General features: G+C 41.6%; 2 protein-coding genes across 2 annotated transcripts; both read left to right on the top strand.

Annotated features, from left to right (window-relative positions):
- The first annotated feature begins 7,759 nt into the window (after positions 1-7,759).
- Positions 7,760-8,526, top strand: LOC114789842 (macrophage mannose receptor 1-like). The gene has a single exon (XM_028979239.1). It carries the CDS (start codon positions 7,792-7,794, stop codon positions 8,524-8,526), a length of 735 nt encoding a protein of 244 aa, XP_028835072.1. The 5' UTR covers positions 7,760-7,791.
- An 8,714-nt stretch (positions 8,527-17,240) lies between these two features.
- On the top strand, positions 17,241-18,030 carry LOC114789841 (uncharacterized). Its single transcript, XM_028979237.1, has one exon. The coding sequence runs from the start codon at positions 17,242-17,244 to the stop codon at positions 18,028-18,030; it is 789 nt and encodes a 262-aa protein (XP_028835070.1). The 5' UTR covers position 17,241.
- Positions 18,031-21,743: the final 3,713 nt, after the last annotated feature.

Here is a 21,743-nt window from a genome sequence, read left to right as displayed (position 1 = left end):
AATATGAACAACATAATGAAAATTCAATGGAAACCATGAAGCTTAACATGCCTTTGCTTAATGAGACATGCATTTATTGACAATTAGTTACAGCGGTGATGATGTCGCAATCGTTATTTTACTCACAGCAGCCCAATATAAGCTGCCATTTAGACATGTTTAATCATACTCTGTTATGCATGTATGCTACTGAATTTGGAGGAAATTGGTCTTGAAATGTTTGCGGAGTGGCTGGAGCAGCATGTGAAAACCGGGGGAGTTGGGTAACCAAACAGGCTAGGACCACCCCTGGATTCTTACATTTAACATTTACATTTATATTTGGACTCTCGATCTCTTCTTATTACTGCCAGTCTTACATTTTAAATTAGTTTATCTGGACACTAAATCTGTTAAGAAAACTAAGAACAATATTTCAGGAAAGTGTAGTTCAGACAGTGATTCGTTCATTCAGGTGTTGGCGAGACAAATATCCATCGGCCCTGCTGACAGAGTAATTAACAAATCACTTCGGTTTAGTACATTCTCTTGAAAGATTTGTTCTTTTGAATGAATTGTTCGTGAAAGACACACTAATGGACTGCCCTGTCATTCTGTCAGTATTCATACACCTGTGAAATATTATTTAACTTTTCTTGGTTGATTTGTTCTTAATTAATTCAATTTTTGTGCGTTATTATTACTTCTATTTATTTAATTTATTTTTGCTTCCTCTTCTGTACCTGCATGCAGTAGAAGAATAAGTACACCATGATTTCCTAGTAATTCTGTTGTATGCTGCTGGTGTTTTTCCACATCCACCATCACAGTCCAGTGAACTTCCCCACAGTTTTTCATCTTATCTCAAAGAACTCATTGGAAAAACAGAATTACTAGAATTATTTTACATCTACAGGGTAGAGTTTGCTAAATGGCTGGGCAGAATATCCATTTAACAATGCAAATCCTACCCACTTTCACTATTGGCTTTATCTTGTGGTAATTAAATGTTTTAAAATATGACAGGTTTATGCCCTTTTGAGTTTAAGTTCAATGCAGATTTTATTATGTTTACTTCCAGAAACTCTTTTGTGAGCTTAAAAAAATACATCCTTTGGTTAGCATTTATTTATAAGATAATTAATTTTTTTGGTGTCTTGCTCCCCCTTCTTGTTGCCTCTGTCATGTTTCCATTTTTTAGTTATTCTGATGTCTTTGCACTTGCTGTAGGCCCAAACATCTTCTCATGAGTAGAATTTAGTTGAGCAATTTTTATTTCTGGCTTAATATTCAGAATCATTAATTAATGCCACTTTTCATGGAAAATCCTTCTCTTCTCGTCACGTCAGATCATTGGTGGCAAGTGTTCTTCACAGTGATTTAAGAACTCCCTAACACTAAAACACACTTTTTGGCAGGTGATAAATTACTTTCTACTTTCCATTCCACTGAACATCTACTATGCTTGTTAAATGCACAGGGCAGAGAGGAGTAAATGCCTTGCATGTGACCTTTCTTTGTTAGATTGAACAAAATTTCAGAACAGTGCCCTCTGTACTGCAGCTATGAGACCCAGAGTATTTTCAGAGTAATTACATTTAAAGGTGAACAATAGCTGACCTGGCTGCCTCCAACTCCCTTTTCCTATTCTATCCCTGTCCAGGGAACAATTAAATGAATAGTTAGAGGGAAACAGAGTGTGCATTATTGAGCTCGAAGGGAAATTACTCAAGCACAGGTCTGTCAAGGAGCCTTAATTTTTTCTCCCTGCATTAAAACGATCAATGTGGAAGTCAATTAAACATATGAGGGCTCTGCATTAAAGTGCAAAAAATCTATTTAATATTTGCAGAATTAATTTGACAGTGACATTTCTGTGAACAGATTAGACTAACAAAATACTTTCGTCATGCATTTTGAGTCCTTTCAAACTTTCGTGAGACTAGATTACTTCCTTAAATAAGGGCTTGGGAAGGGCACTTTGTGGATGTATTAATGTCTGTAATGCTTTAACACCCTGTACAGCTTGCACCTTCTTGCTTAGAATGGCCTTATTTGCCTGCTGCTGCTGAGACGACATGTTGCAGTGTCAGGAATTCCCAGCCCTTTGTGGACCATCAACAGACCCCCAAAGACTCGCTAACAAGCTGACCTCTAATTATAAAGTGATGAAAACAGTGGCATCGGTACCAGTGCTGAGGATTCATCTAGGTAAGAGACATTTGCATATCAATGAAGGATCAAACACACTGGACCACCAGATACTGAGCTCAGGGGTGGGGGAAAGTAGGTTTTCAAAACTGCAGTGTAAATAAATAGTTGCGACAAGAAATATGCACACTGCTAAAAGGAAGAGGGCAGATAACAAACTCAGATGATCAGAACAGACAGAGAGAAGATTACAGTAAGCAGCTTATTAAAAAGATCCTTACAGTGTTGGCTGGGATAAATCACAGAAATGGCTGCAACATCATTAAAAGTAACCAATCAAAAAAAAGATTTTATACTGTTTTTTTGTTTTTTTTCAATGTTCATGAGCACCTCACATGGTCAAAATAATAGAGGCTGAATACTCTTGGGTATGTAATTGGTTTTTGTTTACATAATATTATTGGACTCAGTTTTATAATGCTAGTGTGCCATTTATAGGTGTCAGGATTGACGGCAGCTGTGCTCAACACTGGTGGCCAATCCTGACGGTGCATAAATGCCGGATATTTCCGCCCCTTCCAGATCTCCGGCATTTTCATGAACTCATTCTGAACTTGACTTCCCTGAGTGAATGTCTTTATGTTTTTTGAGTTCTGGCAATCGCCACACGCCTGCGGGTTCGTTTATGTTCTTTCATTTAGTTAAATGTGTTATTATAAAATAAATCCCCCTTCCCAGCATGTCACACCTCCTTCCCCCGTACGTCCGTAGTCGTGACAATAGGGTGCAAAAGAAACACTGTCATAACACAAAGTAAATGGGATGACCCAGACAAGATTCAACAATAAATTTATTATAGGAAAGGACAAACAAACATAAAGGAATCAGATTTTGTAAAAGGAAGATTCTCACATGGAGGACACTCCTCACACAACAACATCTGAAAACACAAGAAATCAAGACCTGAGTCACCCCAACTCATGACTGGGAACCACACCGCTGGTGTGGACCGCAATAGTTCTTCTCTCTTGCCATATGGCAGGAATTCACACGAAAGCCTGTGTCTGAGCTAGCGCACAGACTTGGCATTGACAGACCAACAAGACCAGGCCTAGAACACTGGTAGGAAAAAGTAGAAAAATAGGTTGGGGGGAATCATGAGAGGGTTTGGCCTGCACTCAGTGCCATGGGACCGGTGATTGTGCCCAACTGATGCTGGATGCTGGGGATAACCGTTGTTACAAACGCAATGTAGCTGTGCTGATCTGACACTAGGATTGAGAAGAGCATTTGTCATGGTACCAAGATTTAAGGTTAGGGTGTCATATGCTTGTCAACCAACTATGCCAAACCATAGCTGTTTGGATAACACATGAAAAACACATGATATATGTAATGGAATTAATACCCAGACAGCAAATTTTTATGCTTTTGTTAACATATTACCATACCAATATGAGCTGTGAACATTGCAGAAGACGGGAGGACTAAATGAGCCTCTGTCTTCTATTAAATATTTCACCTGTGTATAAATGTCTGTGGTGGGCTAACTAATCAATAATGTGCCTATTAAGTTGCTCTCTTCGCCCCTCTTTTTCTCAGTGAAAGGACATGGGCCGAAAAGGCTCCCTGACAGAAGTGTTTGCTTCTTCCATCATTTTATCCTTGGACCAAAAATAAAGAAATTAGTGCCTCCTCATTGCCTGTTTGAGACCTCAGAAATTACATGGGCATAAATCACACAGTATGCTCCTCTCCAAGACGTCAGGCTCAGAAGGTGTGAGTGCTTTTTGGGCCATGCAGCAGAGAAACAAAGAGTTCTCTGGACCCACAGGGGCACATGGTCGGACCCACAGAAATAAACGGAGCAGAGGACAGTGTGCTGCATATATAGTGAGCAGCCATCTTGGTGGTTGCTCGCCCTTCATCGTGGATTATCCCATGTTTGCAGCTAAACCTGTCCTTGCCTATGCTCTTGTTTATTGGATTATTTTGCTTTTGACCTGGCCCCTCAATGCACTTGACCCACTGCCTGCCCCTCTGGACTGACGGATGCTCACAGTACTGACACTTTTCTGAAAATTTTGAACTTTTCCCAGCTTCACACACCACCCACAAACACAGTATATTCCTGCTTCAACTTGGTATTACTGGCGGTGATGCCGCCATCCTCAAGGCTACAGATTCGGCATCCAGACATCACGCCAAGCTCGAGCCCACACACCTTGCAAGATTTCAGCAATTTCTGCTCATGATATTTTTTATTCAGGATGAAAAGATGCACGAGAGGCAAAAGGAGGCAAACCAAGTGACTTTTGTTAGGTTCAGCAGACTATGATGAAAGGCTGTTAATTTATGTCCCAACATGCAAAAAGAATATGTGCAGTGTGTGTTCATCTGGGGGTTCTCTGCAGGTGTAGGGATAGGGAGAGAGAGAAAAGTCAGGACGCTTGCGTCAGGTTGTGCGCAGTTCACCCACCGAATGTTTCTCCACAGGGCCTCATTTTATCTGTGCTGAAGCAGGAGCTGAAGAGACTGAACTAGCCAGCAATCAGAGGTTGGCATAGACGTCCGCAACACAGGAGCTTTGGTAATCTAAATTTCTGTTTTTTTTTATTTATAAATATTCAATTTATCATTAAATTATTGGTTTTGTACTGTCTTTTTCACATTATCACATCCTTTTAGGGAAATAAAAGCAATATATCAGTCATGTTGTGGCTCAGCCCCACCTTTTGAGGAAATAAGGTCCTCTGTGTTAAGAGGTTGTTGAGTTATTGAAGGAGCTCATGTATGATTGAAACAAATTAGGTTATGTTCTGAAGTTAATTAAAGGTCTTCAAGCCTCGCCATAATTCCACTGATAATTCTCTCTCAAGCCAATTTTTTTTACTGCTGATTGTTGGACTTGTTTACTCTAGAAAAATAAAAGGTGAGTTCACGATCCACCATGCTGTCCCTCAGTGCAAGAAGCTGTTTTGGCCATGTTAATAGCCCTCTGATGCTTTCCAAGGGCTTGACAATATTAAATGTGCCAACACTTCTGATGCCCTTTCAGGAGATGAATAATGTCCCCACATACAGAAAGGTGTCTCAGATCCTTTAGTGTCTGATCAGTGATGTATTGGCCCAATGAAAGATTGTTAAGGTAAGATCATTCAGAGGAGTTTGGAAAATGGATCTGCTCCCTTTACTACAGCTGCGTGTGGTGTAGTGTTCCCTGGGCCATTACTGGGCAAATGGCAAAAGCTTCAAAAATCCAAAATGTGTTAGTGTTGTTCAAATGCATGCAAACCTGCTCCTTCTGCCTGTATTTCTATAGATTTGTCAAATTTGAAGGGGAATTGGTACTAATATTTTTTAATTAGAGATGGCAAGATTTGTCCAACCCAAATTCATGTCATCAGCTTGCCTGTTTTTCTGTGGAGGCCAAAGCTTGGCTCACATGCAAAACACCTAGACCCAAGGCCTGTCCACATACAAATGAGGAACTACTTAACCTGAGGACAGAATTAAACATTCAAGCTGCATGCAAATGACTGGTCATAAATGACCTTGTGACCAGAGGAGTATACATGCACTTCAGAAACACATTTTCCACTCTTTGCATGAACATTTAATTACATTTTGCAATGAATTGATTTGGTATTTTAGGCAATGGTTTTGACATTGAATGCAACGTGAATGTATTGTAATTGTCTTGATTTATAAATGCTGTACTACTAATTCAGCAGCACATTAGTGAGGCTTGAGTTTAATGATAACTGGCTCCAATTTCCATACCCTAAAATACGAATGCCAAAATATATAGTTTAAATAATGTGAAGTATTTTTAATACATTTTAATATAGATTCCCTTTGAATATCTTGACTTCCTACTTGTAAATAAATGTCACAAAGGGATACAGACCTAATTAGCTCAATATAGTCAAGCCAAATGTATTAAATTTTCACATGGCTGCCCTCCAGTGGTTTCATCTAGTGTTAGTTAATGCAAGGTGACCAGCGTGCCAGAACAGGACTGAGCAATCACTGTGTGCAGAATAGAGCTTTGCCGACTCAAGAACACATTATGCCGGAAGGGAACAGAGATGTTTGGAATTTTACACACCTGAGGAATGCAAGGGGATTGTGTCACAGTGGGACTGCAGCCGCCATCACAGGGGATTTAGGTAAATACGATGGCTGAGTTCTTCATGGGGAGCATAATTTGAAATTCAAATTGGCTTCCTTTTGCACATTTGCAATGCTGGATCACAAAACACAACAAATGAATGCATTAATGTTGGACTTGCAGTTACATGACACTCATGTAACTCATTTAACAATTTGTGGCTTTACAGTTAACTGCATAATGAGCATAAATATATCTAACAGCCTTGTGTAAGGCTACATTTAGGATATTAACTTTTTTAATCACATACCAACAGCTCCTGTTTATTATTTAGTTAATGTTCCCTTCATTACTTTTAGTAATGAAGAAAAATGTATTAGTAAGCATAAATACAGTGGGTACAGAAAGGATTCAGACCCCCTTTGTTATATTGCAGACATTTGCTAAAATATTTAATTTCATTTTTTTCTTCATTAATGTTCACACAGCACCCCATATTGAGAGAAAAACACTGAATTGTTGACATTTTTGCAAATTTATTAACAAAGACAAAACTGAAATATCACACGGTCCTATGTATTCAGACCCTTTCTTCAGTATTTAGTAGAAGCACCCTTTTGATCTTATACAGCAATGATTATTTTTAGGAAAGTTTTTCACACCTAGATTTGGGGATCCTCTGCCATTCCTCTCTTGATCTGGCAGATTGGATGGTAAACGTTGGTGGACAGCCATTTTTAGTTCTCTCCAGAGATGCTCAATTGGGTTAAGGAGGGCTCTGGCTGTGACATTCAAGAAAAGTCACAGAGTTATTGTTAAGCCACTGTTTTAGCAACTTCCATGGGGGCTTTCATGTCTCTTGCACTGGGGAGAGGCTTCTCTGATACTCTGCCATAAAGCCCCGACTGGCGGAGGGCTATTGGTTGACTTTCTACAACTTTCCCCCATGTCTCAACTGCATCTCTGGAGCTCAGCCACAGAGATCTTTGGGTTCTTCTTTACTACTCTCACCTCACCTCTCTTACTTGTCCCCTGATAGCTCAGTTTGGTAAAACGGCAGGGTCAAAAAAAAAGTTTTTCTGTCAATAAGGGGTGTTGTGTCTACATTAATGAGGGAAAAATTAACTTAGCAAATGGCTGCAATATAACAAACAGTGAAAAATGTAAGGGGTCTGAATACTTTGCGTTCCCACTGTATAATGAATGGAACCTAATATGGATTTAAACAATTTACTCTTTCTTTATTTACATCCTGGTTTAATAGCAAAATTATGTATACTTCATAAAATAGTATATGTAATAAATTTCTCTGATTTTGAAGAGAGATGTAAATCCTTTAGTAAATAACCAATAATTCAGAAATTAGGTTTCTTGTGGTGTTTGTTGACAAGCCCAGATTGATTTGCAAGCTGCAAATCAGCAAGTTCATCTTAAGATGTTTCATTTGCCTAGGAGACACCCAAATGAGAAATAAGATGTGGTGCCCCTACAAGTAAGTAGTTGGAGTCGAGTTGATCACGTCTATTCGTCCTGAAGAGCACCTTGCAATGAAGCAGGCAGTTGTCTTCATCACACTCATCACAGCTCTCTGTGCTGTCGTGGGAAGCCTGAAAAAGGAGCACTTCTTTATAAACACTAGCCGGAATTGGTATGATGCTGTTTCTTTCTGTAGATCGTACTACACAGAGCTGTCCACCTTCAACAGCATTGAGGAAGTCAGAGACTTTGATGATTTTCAGACCTACGCAGGACCATACTGGACTGGACTGGTCAAATGGAATAAGAATTTGATGTTTACTGAAGATGGAAATTGGAATGCAGTGAAGTCAATGTTCACAGTGTCTGGCAATTCTGGTGACAATAGCTGTCTGTTTCTTCAGCAACACCAGGCTACCTATGATTCATGTTATACCAACAGGCCTTTCTACTGCTATCAGTACATGCGCAAGATGATTGTGGTGAATGAAAACAAGACATGGGATCAAGCTCTGGACTACTGCAGGCAAAACTACACCGACCTGGCCAGTGTGCTCACCGACCGGGAGATGATCGTAGCTGTTAGGAGGAGCTGGGGACAAGACCAAGTTTGGATTGCTCTGCGATTCGTGGTCAAGTACTGGCTGTGGATTAGCGGGGATGCTCTGGAGTATGAGGTGTGGTCTGGAGGACAGCAGCAGTGTCCTGTTGAGGGATATTACTGTGGGGCCTTGAGTGTAGACAACAATGTCTGGATGAACCAGACATGTGACCAACCTCTCAACTTCATCTGTTATCAGATCTGAGAGTGAAATGCATTGTTAAGCACAGAAGATTCTAATAGCATTGCAATACCATTTTGCTAAGCAGAACAGCTCACATTTTTTTACAATAGCAAAGAAGTGGGCAGAGTAAATAGATTTAGTAATAGTAAATTTAGTAGTAAATACATTTTTACTATTTGGATAATCTGCATTAATATTAGAATTTGTTTTTCCATAATCATTTTATTCCTGTATATTTAAGCAATTTTTGCTAAGCGTTAACCTATTTTCGAATCATGCCAATAGTCATATTGCCAAATTCATCTCTACACAAAGCGCAAAAAGGCAAGATGTGGGACGGAAGAGAGAATGTAAATATAAATTATGTTAATAAATCTTATGATGTTTGATTGTTGACTCCATCTCATATTTATTTATTCCAATTAAGTGACAGTAAAACAGAAACAAATCACTGTAATCACTGTGTTTGGGTGGTTCTCAAAAAACACTTGGTAATTTAACCAATGTAACTAAGTAATGGAATTAATTAGTCCAGGAAACTTTTGTTTAAACAACTGTTATTATTATTTAATATATAAATGTTGCTTTAAATAAGAAAAAACTGCAGGTAAATGTTCTGACAACTCACCATTTTGCCATAGTGTTGTGCTCTGGTGCACTGGTCATCTTCAGTCCTAGGTTTGGACGTTTCCTTATCTGCAGCTTTGTAATTGATAAGAAGACTAATTAATCTGATTGGTGGATATGTGAGCAAATATTTTTCTCAGGCGCTAGTCAAATTAGTGCCAAAATGATTTGTATTAAATTTGCACCTGCAGGTTGGTATTTGCAACTGTGCTAGGGTTCCTGAATGCAGTTTCGATATTTTTCACTACCGTTTTTTTATTTAAAAATCTTTTTATCTTTGTAAAAAAATTGCATACAAATACAAATCACTTAACGTGTATATCCTTTAAGTTTTGTATGCAGCTCTGATTTAGTGTGATTCTTGTAGGTTGCCTTAGTGCCTCAAAAAATTAAGTAAATCATCATCATTTACAGCATTTATCAGACGCCCTTATCCAGAGCGACTTACAATTAGTAGTTACAGGGACAGTCCCCCCCTGGAGACATTCAGGGTTAAGTGTCTTCCTCAGGGACACAATGGTAGTAAGTGGGATTTGAACCTGGGACTTCTGGTTCATAGGCGAGTGTGTTACCCACTAGGCTTAAGTAATCTTAAGATTTAGGAGTTTCAAAAGCTTGTTAATTTTAAGTGTGTAGTACTAAATCAAGTTAATGTAAAAAAATTAAGTTAATGTAAGTTCAAAATAGCTTTTTGTTTGGACTGCTTGATACAAATTTAACCCCACGTAGAATTGCTAAATACATACAACTTACTACTCACACATTTTTCAAGTTCACTTAAATTAAACAAACCAATTTCCTTGAATAACTCCTTGTTGCAGCTGCCCAGGTTTGGGTCTAAGCGCTCTCTCATTTGAAATCTATTTTACTTTATACTTTAAAAGAATAGTCACTTGGTTGATTTAGCAACATCACAACATTTATTTCTTATAGATTCAAGTACAAAACAGCAGCTAAACAACAAACTTAAGGTAAAACTTGAAATTAACAAGGCAAAAATAAAATCACATTTAACAGCTGACAGTCCACAGTTTAAACAAACACAAATAACATTGGATCATTGGATTTTGTATTTGTACGACACTATAACTAAAAAAGTTACAAAAATGTAAACAGTGAAATTTGTCCTCTGCATTTAACCCATCACCCTGAGTGAGCAGTGGGCAGCCATGACAGGCACCCGGGGAGCAGTGTGTGGGGACGGTGCTTTGCTCAGTGGCACCTCTGTGGTACCTTGGCAGATCAGGATTCGAACCAGCAACCTTCTGATTACGGGGCCACTTCCTTAACCACTGGGCCACCACTGCCCCAAGCATACCAGCATGACATGGTAGAGGTTTTTTTTTCTTGAGATCATAAACATGCCAGCTCAGTTGCATGAATGCATCAAACATTAATAGCTCCATAACTTACAAAGTAAGTTTTTTGGTAGTAGGTTTTTTATTCCCAGCCCATGGTCTGAATGAAGTTGAATGTATTTACCATGCATTTTGGGTAATCCAAATGCTTAGCATAGGTAAGACCAATTAACTGCCTGAGACAAGTTATTAAAATGATCCATGACTATACCTCCCTCCAGAATGATGGCAGTGGAGATGGGCTGGAGGTCCACTGAACTTTGACCCTCATGAGGACTATCTTCACTGACAACAGTCAACACATGAAGAGTGATGCACTTCTCTTTTCCTCTCAAGGAACAATTTTTTTAACAAACTCAAGTCACAGAACATTAATGATGTTAACTGTTGAGTATCAGTTCACATTAAACTGCGCTAGCAGCAAGCACACAAGTGCACACACACAAGATGCAGTGCAAGCAATCGAAGTTAGCATGACTCACCAAGACACAAACTGTCAGGATTGCCTGCAGCTGGGCTCCACACCTGACTCCAATCCTGACGCCCCATAAATGCCGGATGTTTCCGCCCCTTCACGGTCGCCGGCATTTTCGTGAACTTCATTTGGCAACCGTGTGTATGTTTGTGATTTGAGTTCTGGCAATCGCCACACGCCTACGGGTTAGTTTCAGTTCTTTATTTACGTTAAACTGTTTTCGGCCACCGCGCCATTGTTTCTTTGAGTTTATTGTTTGTTTATGACTAAAACCCCTTTCCAACATGTCAGACCTCTGCGCTTCCTTCCCCCGTAAGTCCGTAGTCGTGACAGAATGCCGGCGACCTCCCCAAAAGCGCAGAGGGAAAAAGCAGAGGAGAAAAAGCGCCGTGAAGGACGCAGCCCGGCGTGGCGAACGCGGACGCCAGGGTAGAGACGCGCCGCCCGTTCTGGTGGAGCGTTTTCTCCCCGAGAAGCCGTGGTACGCGGCGCCGTGTGATGACGTCACCCCCGGGAAACTCCGCAAAACCCGGAAGCGACAACGTCGGCGGGTGAGTTGGCGGAGCGAGGACGTTGGCGTCGGCAGCAGCGAGGAAGTGACGTGGGCAGCGAGCGCAGAAGATGCGACCCTCACGATCTTCGGCATGTCGAGCCAAGAACTCTGCGCTCTGCTGGCAAGGCTCCCTGTGGACTGGGACGACACGGACGACGACGAGAGCACGGGAGACGAGAGTTGGGCTCCGCCCATCGCGCCAGTCTGCGATCGTCGCAAGGTCCGTGGGGACCCACGTCACTTCCAGGGGGGTGAGAAGCGGCAACAACGGCGGCTTTCCTCCAGCGAGGAGGTGGGCAGCCTCCAGCCCAAATGGCCAGAGTACTGCCCATGGGAGCTTATCGCGCCATGGGTCCAGGATGTCCGCAGGGTGGACGACCCTCGGACTCACCGGTGGGAGGACACGGATGACGAAAGCGATGATGACGTGGATTTTCGGTGGCCGGTCGTTGCCGGGATGGCTCCGCCCAGCGTGCGCGTCCGAGATCGTCACGAGGTCCGTGGAGACCCACGTCCCTCCCAGCAGTGTGAGGAAAGCTGGTGGAAGAGGGCGACGGGAGGTCGCCAGCCAGCAACTGCACTGCCGGGACTGCCTCGCAGGGAATCCTCCATTCCTGCTCCAGTCGCCGACCCGCCTTCCCTCTGCCCAGACGTTCCCCAGCGAAATGGCAGCGCAGCACCAGCGCCCACACCTGCTGGAGAAGACGTCCACCCCCCCTCCACACAACACACCTACCACCATCTCCACCCACGAGCCCAGTGTGGGACAGCCCAATTGTCCCGGGACCCTTCAGTGGGGCAGCAGACACTGATAAGACCACCACCATCCTCGCGTGTCTGCTTGGGTCAGCATGGGGCTGGAGCGCAGCCCTCTGGCAGCAGGGAGAGACAGACAGGAGTTTTCGGGACTTCCAGCAGAGACTGAGGGCGGAGTTTGATCGGTTAGAGCCTGAGCCAGGGATCGAACTCTGCCCCTCCACCACATCCAGCGCCAGTCAGGATCCGGGGCAAGAAGACCCAGCACTGGTGGGCGACGAGAAGGTCGCTCCTCCCGAGATCCTGGCTGTGCCCACTGAGGAGGTCCCGGAGAGCCCAGAGAGGGAGCCAGACGACCCTCTCTTCTGTCTGTCTCTGTCTGTGTGTGTGTGCGTGGTATATGTGTCCGTATGTCGCCCCCATTTCCCCTCTTTGTGTCCACCAGATGGCGACCCAGCAGCGGAGCTGAACCCCAGGGAGGGAGTTCCCAACCTGACTGCACCGGTCCAAGGCGAGGTGGACGAGCCCCAAGGTACCCCTAAGTCCAGCCGGGGGGGGTGCTCCCCCAAAGAATTTTTTGGGGGGGTGCAGTTCGGGTTGGGGACTCCTCCTGAGGGGAGGGGAGGTGGGGATGCGATGGAGCTGGGTCCTCCGGTAGCCGGTAAAGAGGATGGGCCAGGCATGGGCCTGTGTCCGCCTCCAGAGGGGTGGAGCGCCATAGAGCCCGCGGGTAGGCATGAGGACCCAGCTGGGACAGGCAGGAAGAGGGCCTGCTTGTCCCAACGGACGCAGAAGGGGCTAGCCGGATGGTCTGGCAATGCCCCCCCCTTGGCACCAGGGCCGTGCAGCGAGAGGGTGGGGTGCCTGGAACAGTTGCCGGAGGCTCTGGGACAATCTCCCTGCGCGGTGCAGGGGGTGACACAAGACGTGTCAGAGGGGACGTGTGGAGACAGGGCCCACACGTACCCAGATGGATCGGCCCTGATTATTGTGTGCAGGGCCGAGGGACCGGGGCCGCCACGCCTGACCACGCCGGGGAGCCAGGCCGCGGGACCGGGGCCGCCACGCCTGACCACGCCGGGGAGCCAGCCCGAGGGACCGGGGCCGCTACGCCTGACCACGCCGGGGAGCCAGCCCGAGGGACCGGGGCCGCTACGCCTGACCACGCCGGGGAGCCAGCCCGAGGGACCGGGTCCTCCAAGGGGAGGATACAGCAGGGCAGGAGCCCTGTGGTTGCCACCGTCCGCCCCGCCGCCTCCACTGATGGTACTGTTGGGGCTCCGAGGACGTAGCCCTTGGATGGGGGGCTCTGTCAGGATTGCCTGCAGCTGGGCTCCACACCTGACTCAAATCCTGACGCCCCATAAATGCCGGATGTTTCCGCCCCTTCTGGGTCTCCGGCATTTTCGTGAACTCAGACATGAACTTGACTTCAGTGGGTGAATGTATGTGTTTTCAGTTCTGGCAATCGCCACACGCCTGCGGGTTAGTTTATGTTCTTTATTTAAGTTAAATTGTTTTCGGCCACCGCGCCATTGTTTATTTGTATTTCTTTATTGTTTGTTATAATAAAACCCCTTCCCAGCATGTCAGACCTCTGCGCTTCCTTCCCCCGTAAGTCCGTAGGCGTGACACAAACTCTCCATTCACAGGTTCTGGGTTATTTCTACTAACACTGGTTTTGGGGTTTGAAAACACTTTTTTTTTTTTTTCCCACAATCAAACGAAATTTGTCTCTCACTCTCTCTCGCGTTGTGCTGACTAACATGCTAACAAAATGAGGGTGGGAATTGCACCTCTCCCACAATGGTGATACAGTACTGAGTGGCCTGACCAATAGCAAATAAACAAAACTTGACAGGCACACAAATAAACCAAATTACTTTAAATAATCATAGTTTGGTTTACCATGAACAAATAAGAACAAAAAAATTGCACCATCCCTAAATGAAATATGGGACTCTTTCTAATGGGTTACTACTCATTTTAGTGTTGAAATCATTTGCTGAAGAATATGTGCAATTACTTAAAGAGCATGCCTTGGAGAATTCATTGTTACTGGAGTAAATCACCAAGTAAAATGGGAATGTCTTTGAGGACAACAGAGTGATGTAATGTCACATCTGGTGTTACATAATGCCCAGAGAGAGAAAAGACCAGTTAACACCGTAATTTGCAAGGCACAAGCAAGAAAATAGAATAGGTTGGTCAGGAACATTTTATTTAGAACTTGACTGATGAACCAACCATCCAGCTCATGTGCTGCATCAGTTTACTGAGTTTCTGGCCAATTTTTCCTTTTGAATTTTGAAAAGTTTGATGAAACGCAAGATATACTCATCCAGAGCCTCAAAGAAGTCTCAATCAAGATTCTTACTGGCAATTCTATTAAACTCTGCAAACCCCTGAAAACGGGTTGGTACGGATAGAGAAATGGCAGAGGTGTTAACATTCCAACAAGTGTGTATGAATTCTAGCCACACACCTTACGTTTTTAATTAGCATAATTTAATAACAAAAATAGAGTATCTGCTATTCTGTAAAGAGTGCTGGCCATCATTCAACCATGTTATGTACAGCAGGCTCCTTTTTCGAATATTTTTGTCTGCATAGTGGGATGACTGGTCCAACATTTGTGAGATGAGAGTGCCATTTGGTTGTGTTTTCTTCATTTCTTCCACAAAAATCGTTTCAGACTTGTTTCATCATGTCCTTCAGGTAAGTTAGGAAAGTAGTTTGCTTCATCTTTTTTTATTTACCATGTAATATTCTTGCTTGAGGATTCTCCTTCTGGGTTGCCTTTACTTCTTTTGTCACCATTGATTGATACATCAAGCTTTTTTCAAGCTTTGTGCAAAAGTTGGTCAATCAAACCTAATAACATCAACAGCCCAGATTTCTGTACAAACCAGTGTTGGCAGTGTGCTCCCACAGTTCTTCCAGGCTCTTTAAAAAGACATAGACAAAATGCATCTTAAATTTAAGGCGTTTTTCCAGCCTTACCATCTGTGTGGTCCAGGCTCATTTACATTTACAGCATTTATCAGACGCCCTTATCCAGAGTGACTTACGTTAGTCCCCCTGGAGCAACTTAGGGTTAAATGTCTTGCTCAGGGACACAGTGGTAGTAAGTGGGGTTTGAACCTGGGTCTTCTGGTTCATAGGCAAGTGTGTTACTCACTAGGCTACTACCACCACTTTGATCACATATACTTATTCCAGTTGGTTTGAATGTTTAAATATATGCTTCCTAATAGGACTTTTGGGGTGTATGAGAGACCAGTTACAATGTATAAGGTTAAAGTCCTAACGTTTCCAAAAAAATCTTCAGGCCAAATTTTAGCTCCTGTAATTAACATGCTGATGTGACTGATTAAGCTTTTTTGTGGGGAGGTGAACACAAATGACTGAATATCAGATAATGTGTACATTTTCACCAACTAGTCATATATACTGTAGATAAAATCTGAGTCAGTAGAATTTCTGAGATGGTATATAATGCGCAGCACATTGGGAGTGTGGATGAATGTCTTGTACACATGATTTTAACAAATTTTCACATTTGCATTGACCATTTGCAAACTTAAATTGTCCAGTATAAGGAAGTAGGGTGTGTGACCACTGCTACTATCCCATTTTAAACTTACATTTACATCTTTATAAATAATAGTGCTGTCGAAATGGGACAATGGCAGTTTGCATACAGCTTCAATTATGATGATTTGCTAGAATAAACAGAGAGCTTTCAAGCCCCAAGTGAATAGGATTTTAAAGTGCATTGTGATTTGCATAGTGCTATTCAGGTGCAGTTCATACTGTAACAACGTCACAATAACCAGTGGGTAGACCACACAGTCAGTGCATAGACCAACAACACAAATGCATTTTGTTTGTCTTTGCATCAATCTGGAATAGACCTAAAGTTTTTCTTTATCTTAATCATCATCAAAATGCAGTGCAGAGTGGTCTGCAACCTGAAGGAGCACTTCTTCACTTCATCAAAATAAAGTGGACTGAAGCCCAGCAGTACTGCATAAATTTCTTCATTGACTTTGCAAACTGGACTCAACTTCCTAACTTTACCATCTATGAATCAGCCATCAGTTCTGTTGAAGAGTGAGAGTGAAGACAATGTCTGGATGTCAGCTTGTGCACAGATACTGGCTGTGGAGATGCTCCAGAGGACAGAAGCATTCCATTGTCCCCAGCAGGAGCGCTGGGACTGTTGTGGGACTGTTAATGTAGAGGACCAAGTTGGATCAAAAACTGCAGTCAGATCTATGGCTTTATCAGCTACAAAAAGGAAGGTTGGGATATTTTAATCAAGCTGATGCAAACTGGAATATCATGCAAGCTAGCAGTTATAGCATCAGGAGAAATATTTCACCTAGCAATCAGTAGTCTTTTTCTGAATCAACACATTTTAATGGAAGAACGTCTAAAGCTATGACTCTACTCTACTGGAAGTTCCTGAAAACAAGTATTATTTACTTAAAAATGTAATCAGTGTCACTCCAGTTCTTAAAACAAACTACTTTCATTTATAAATCTATCCATGGAACGGGGCAGAGAAACTTCATGGTTCAACATTTGGTTGGAGCCAAATTCCTTATAATCTGAGATGTGGTTCTTCAGTGATGCAATCATTATAATTTTCAAAAACAACAAGGTATCTGAGATCTCAGATAAACTGGTTAAATTTTTATGGGGACATCAGGTAAATAGCATTGTGTTTTTCCATGCTGAGATATTAATATCAGAAGGGAATTTAACACAAGATTGTGAATAATTTGCATAAATTAACTTGCTCCTCCAGAGTTTGCATAGAGCAATAATTATGATGATTTGTTTAAGGACAACACTTTGCAAATTAAATGAATAGTCTTTTAGAAAGCAATTTGATTTTGCAAAGTGATTTTTTGAGGCATGTGCAGTCCATTCTGTAGCAATTCTGTAGCACGTTACCAATGGCTGAACCACATAGCCAGAAGAAAACAGGTACTCTTAGTCTGTCTGTGCATCAACGTGAAATGGATCAAAAGGTTTTTTTCACTTTACTCATCCTCACAATGCAATATGGAGCAGCCTGCAGCCTTAAGAAGGAGCACTTTCTCATAACGACCAAAATGAACTGGACTGATGCTCAGCAGCACTGCAGGACGTTCTTCACTGACCTGTCCACATTCGCAAACTTTACTCAACTGTTCAACTTTACTAAATATGAATCAAGCCACAATCCCAAAGCTTGGATTGGTCTGTACAAAGACCCGGCATCTCCTGTGCCTACATGGTCAGATACTGTAAATATTGACCTACAGAAAAACTCTACCATTCAAGAATGTGTAAGTATTGACAGCACATTATACTTTGAAAACTGCAGCATAGCCAGGTTTTTCTACTGTTATGAAAACGTGCGAGAGTTCATCATGGTAAGCGAGAAGAAGACCTGGGATGATGCTTTGGACTACTGCCGAGTGAATTATACTGACATGGCGAGCGTCCTGTCAGAGAAGGAACTGAGTGTCATTCTGATGAAGAGTGCTGGTGAAGACAACATCTGGATTTCTCTCCGCTTTGTGTACAGATACTGGCTGTGGCTAAGTGGAGATGCTCTAGAGTATCAGGTCTGGGGGACAGATGCAGAGTTCCAGTGTCCCCAGCAGGAGCGCTACTGTGGGACTGTTAGTGTAGAGGACAAAGCTTGGATTAACAAAAACTGCAGTCAAAAGTATGGCTTCATCTGCTACAAAAAGTGATGTTCACATATTTGCTGACATATCATGCTGAGTAGCAATGACAGCAATAGAACAAATATGTTGCTTGATAATCATCGGAAATCTTTAAAAACAAAAAAAAATATTTAAAGGCTTTTCTTTTTAAGGACTAACAATAGTGCTAGAGCTGTAAAACTATTCTGAATTAAATCACTTAAAAACAGATAATACGAATGAATGAGGTTAATTAAATTATCTACAGTCTATGCAACACAATGTTAATGGGACAAACAGACATGTTCACATTACAGAGGTACCTCAAGGAAATGTTTAACGAGTTCAGATATCTGAGGTCATTTGGTAGCAGTTTGCTAAAAGTGCCTACTGTTAGAACTATCCACGTTAAAGCAGCTTTTAGTAACAATTCAATCCAATTCTATGTGATATTTGAATAATTGTTTTTAATAGATAGACTCAAAAGTAGCCTTTTTTATAATTATACAGTACACTGTATAATCAGTTGCATGTATAGTTGCATGCATCTACATTAGAAATATATTTTAAACATATATTTATATCTTTAATTGTAGTGTCTGTACTTTCATTTCTATGTCATTTCTATGACTTATATATAAAATATTTTTGTGTTGTTTCTCTAACATTTTATTCTAGGTGATTAGTTCAAAATGCCTAACAAATTGTTGTTCATAGTTCACAAAATTGTTGACTTCTGCATTGTTACTAAATTTGTTGGTCTCATGGAGAAGGCTTCTTCTTATTTTAGACCAAATGCATTGGGTCAAAATGCTCCTCCTGACTAGATAATGAACAGGAGGGAAGTAAAGGAAGATAGCCTTTTTTTTTTTTTTTGGTCATCATGTCACAACTATTTGTTCATCATCAGACAATCATCAGGAATCTCTGAGACATGAAAACACACCCATAAATACGGTGGACATACAATTTAGGATGCCTTTAATTATGTTTTAATCAGCAGTAATGTTTGATGTTTTAGATTTTTTGTTCTTATTTTTTTCTATTTAGCATAAACAAAATCTGATTTATTCTCTTTGCTCATTTACATGCCAATACTTTGCATAAGAGATGATCAGAGGTGATCAGAGATGGTTCAGAGACAGAGGTGATTAAATTATGATTCAGTATGCAAATACCTGGCCACAAGAACCCCAGTGGGCAATTAGCAGATGTGGTGCCTAAATTACCCACATTTTTTTGGAGAAGATATTAATCTAAATGTATCGTCTAATAAACTTGTGCAGTAACCAAAATTTGAAAATTATTATGAAATATGAAATTCTGTTTTTATGATATCATGTAATTTTATTAAAATAGTCATTAATTAATGTGCATTTTTCATCTGACCATGCTCTCACTGCAAACTCTAGTCTGAAATGCATAACAGTTCTTCTTTAATGTATTAAATTTAACATACAGTACTCTATATTATATGACTTGTGCATAAGTTACAACTTGCAGTACATTTGTCTGCACCAGACTGACACACAGGGGCCACTTGATTGACATCAATGAGTTTATCATTAACTTTCAGTATAAGCTTTGTAAGTATTAGCGTAATGAACAGTCTAATGTCCTTTACACTAATTCACCAAAACTTGATAAACAGAGTTTTAAAATGTACAGTCTGCCAAATAGCAAATAGCAAAACTCCCCAAAAAAGAGCTGGCAAGTGGCAGAATTAGCAAAAATGCTCAGCAGAACAGACCAGAGAAGCACATTGCCTTTTTCTTCCCTTTGTGCTTCCTGCTGAAATTGCTTCCCTTGCTTTGTTTGTCTCAAACAATGAGCTAATGTGTCAGGGGCAGTGGTGGCCTAGTGGTTAAGGAAGCGGCCCCCTAATCAGAAGGTTGCTGGTTCGAATCCCGATCTGCCAAGGTACCACTGCCTGAGGTGCCACTGAGCAAAGCACCGTCCCCACACACTGCTCCCCGGGCGCCTGTCATGGCTGCCCACTGCTCACTCAGGGTGATGGGTTAAATGCAGAGGAAAGATTTCACTGTGTGCTGTGCTGCTGTGTATCACATGTGACAATCACTTCACTTTCACTAATACTTTTGACATTAATATGTCAAATGACAACAAGAAATGCTGCATTGAATACAAATATTACCATTTTAAAATGCTTGCATATCACTGACTTTCTGTTGAGCTTGACAACCGATCCCAAGCAGGAGTCTATAAGTGCAGTTTACATCGCTGACACCTTTTAAGCGCAATCTGACACTCTGTTTACAAGATGGCTGCTCTCTCCAGGCCCCACAGCTCAGTCTGCAACTCCAGCAGGGCTTACGTAGCAGTTTTACTGTTAATCTGAGGCTAACATTGCATGACATTTCAGGAACACCATGGGTCAATCAAACCTAATAACATCAACAGCCCAGATTTCTGTACAAACCAGTGTTGGCAGTGTGCTCCCACAGTTCTTCCAGATGGGCTCTTTAAAAAGACATAGACAAAATGCATTTTTTAATTAGCCTGGATAAAAAAAAAAGTTGCTTTTGACAGCCCTTCTGTCAGGGTTATTTGCCTTTCTGTGACAATATAGATTTAAAAATGCTTCAAAGTGCTGTTTAACTAGCAGTGTGTCTGTAACAGAACATGTGCTGCAGAGGTTGAACATCACACCACTGTGTTGAAAAGTACATTACCTCTTGAAGTAAATCCAGCAGAGCGATAAGCCGCAGTCACAGCAGCAGTTATATGTATGGTTCCACTTCAGAAACTCCCCAAGCTTTAAATCTTCTCCCACCAGATGTGACAGGAGCACTGCCCCACCTCCATCTCACTGTCCACTGGGAATGTTGGAATGAAAGGAGAATAAAGGAGGGCTGCTGATATGCATTCCTGGGGAATTAAATCAAAACTGAATGAAAATTAAATGTTGTACAATTGCTTAAAAGTTCATTCACTAATGGTTAATTAATTAGCCTGGGTCATCTGCAGACAGATGACATGAAAATAACAAACTCATACATTTGTCGACATGGTTTGGTGAGACTTATCACAGCAGATCATATCAAAAAGTGATAGAGATTTATTCTATGCAGCATATCCTCATTTGATCACTGAATGACTAAGATAAAAATTATGTAAATTATATGATGCAACATTCAGTCACCACCATTAAAAGACAAAATTAAAAGAAAAATAGTCATGTCTCCATGGATAATGCGTGGGTAGGAGCCTTTGAGTTACCACCTTTCTGTATCTGGAGCTGGGATGTAAGGACAATATTTATTCAGAATAAATAAATGTTTTCACTCTGTCGCAACCATGCTGGCATGACGAGATGACGAAGAAGAAGGAAGGAAGGACGCAATCGTATGTCAACACAAAACCGGCGTTTAAATTGTGAAGCACAGGACAGAGAAGACATCCAAGACGCTGGTGAACATGGAACATAACTTCAAAGGCCTGACAGCGAACAGAAACGAACAGGGCAGCTTTATACGTTTGACACAGGTGAAAACGATTAGGGAACATTACACATGACAACAGTGAAACCCCTTCTGGACCGGATCATGACACACTCACAATTACATTTTACAAGACAACTTCAAACAAAAATAATAATAATAACTCTAAATGCATTATCTAAATGCATTTTTTTTGTGTGTGTTGATGCTAATTTGATTAATTCTCCACCTAGAACAATTACAGAAATTGTTACAAAACAGCTGTTTTACACATGTTTCAAAAATGTGTTGATATATATT

The sequence above is a fragment of the Denticeps clupeoides genome, chromosome 5, assembly GCF_900700375.1.
Source record: "Denticeps clupeoides chromosome 5, fDenClu1.1, whole genome shotgun sequence".
Taxonomy (NCBI): domain Eukaryota; kingdom Metazoa; phylum Chordata; class Actinopteri; order Clupeiformes; family Denticipitidae; genus Denticeps; species Denticeps clupeoides.
This window is presented reverse-complemented; position numbering and strand designations above follow the sequence as displayed.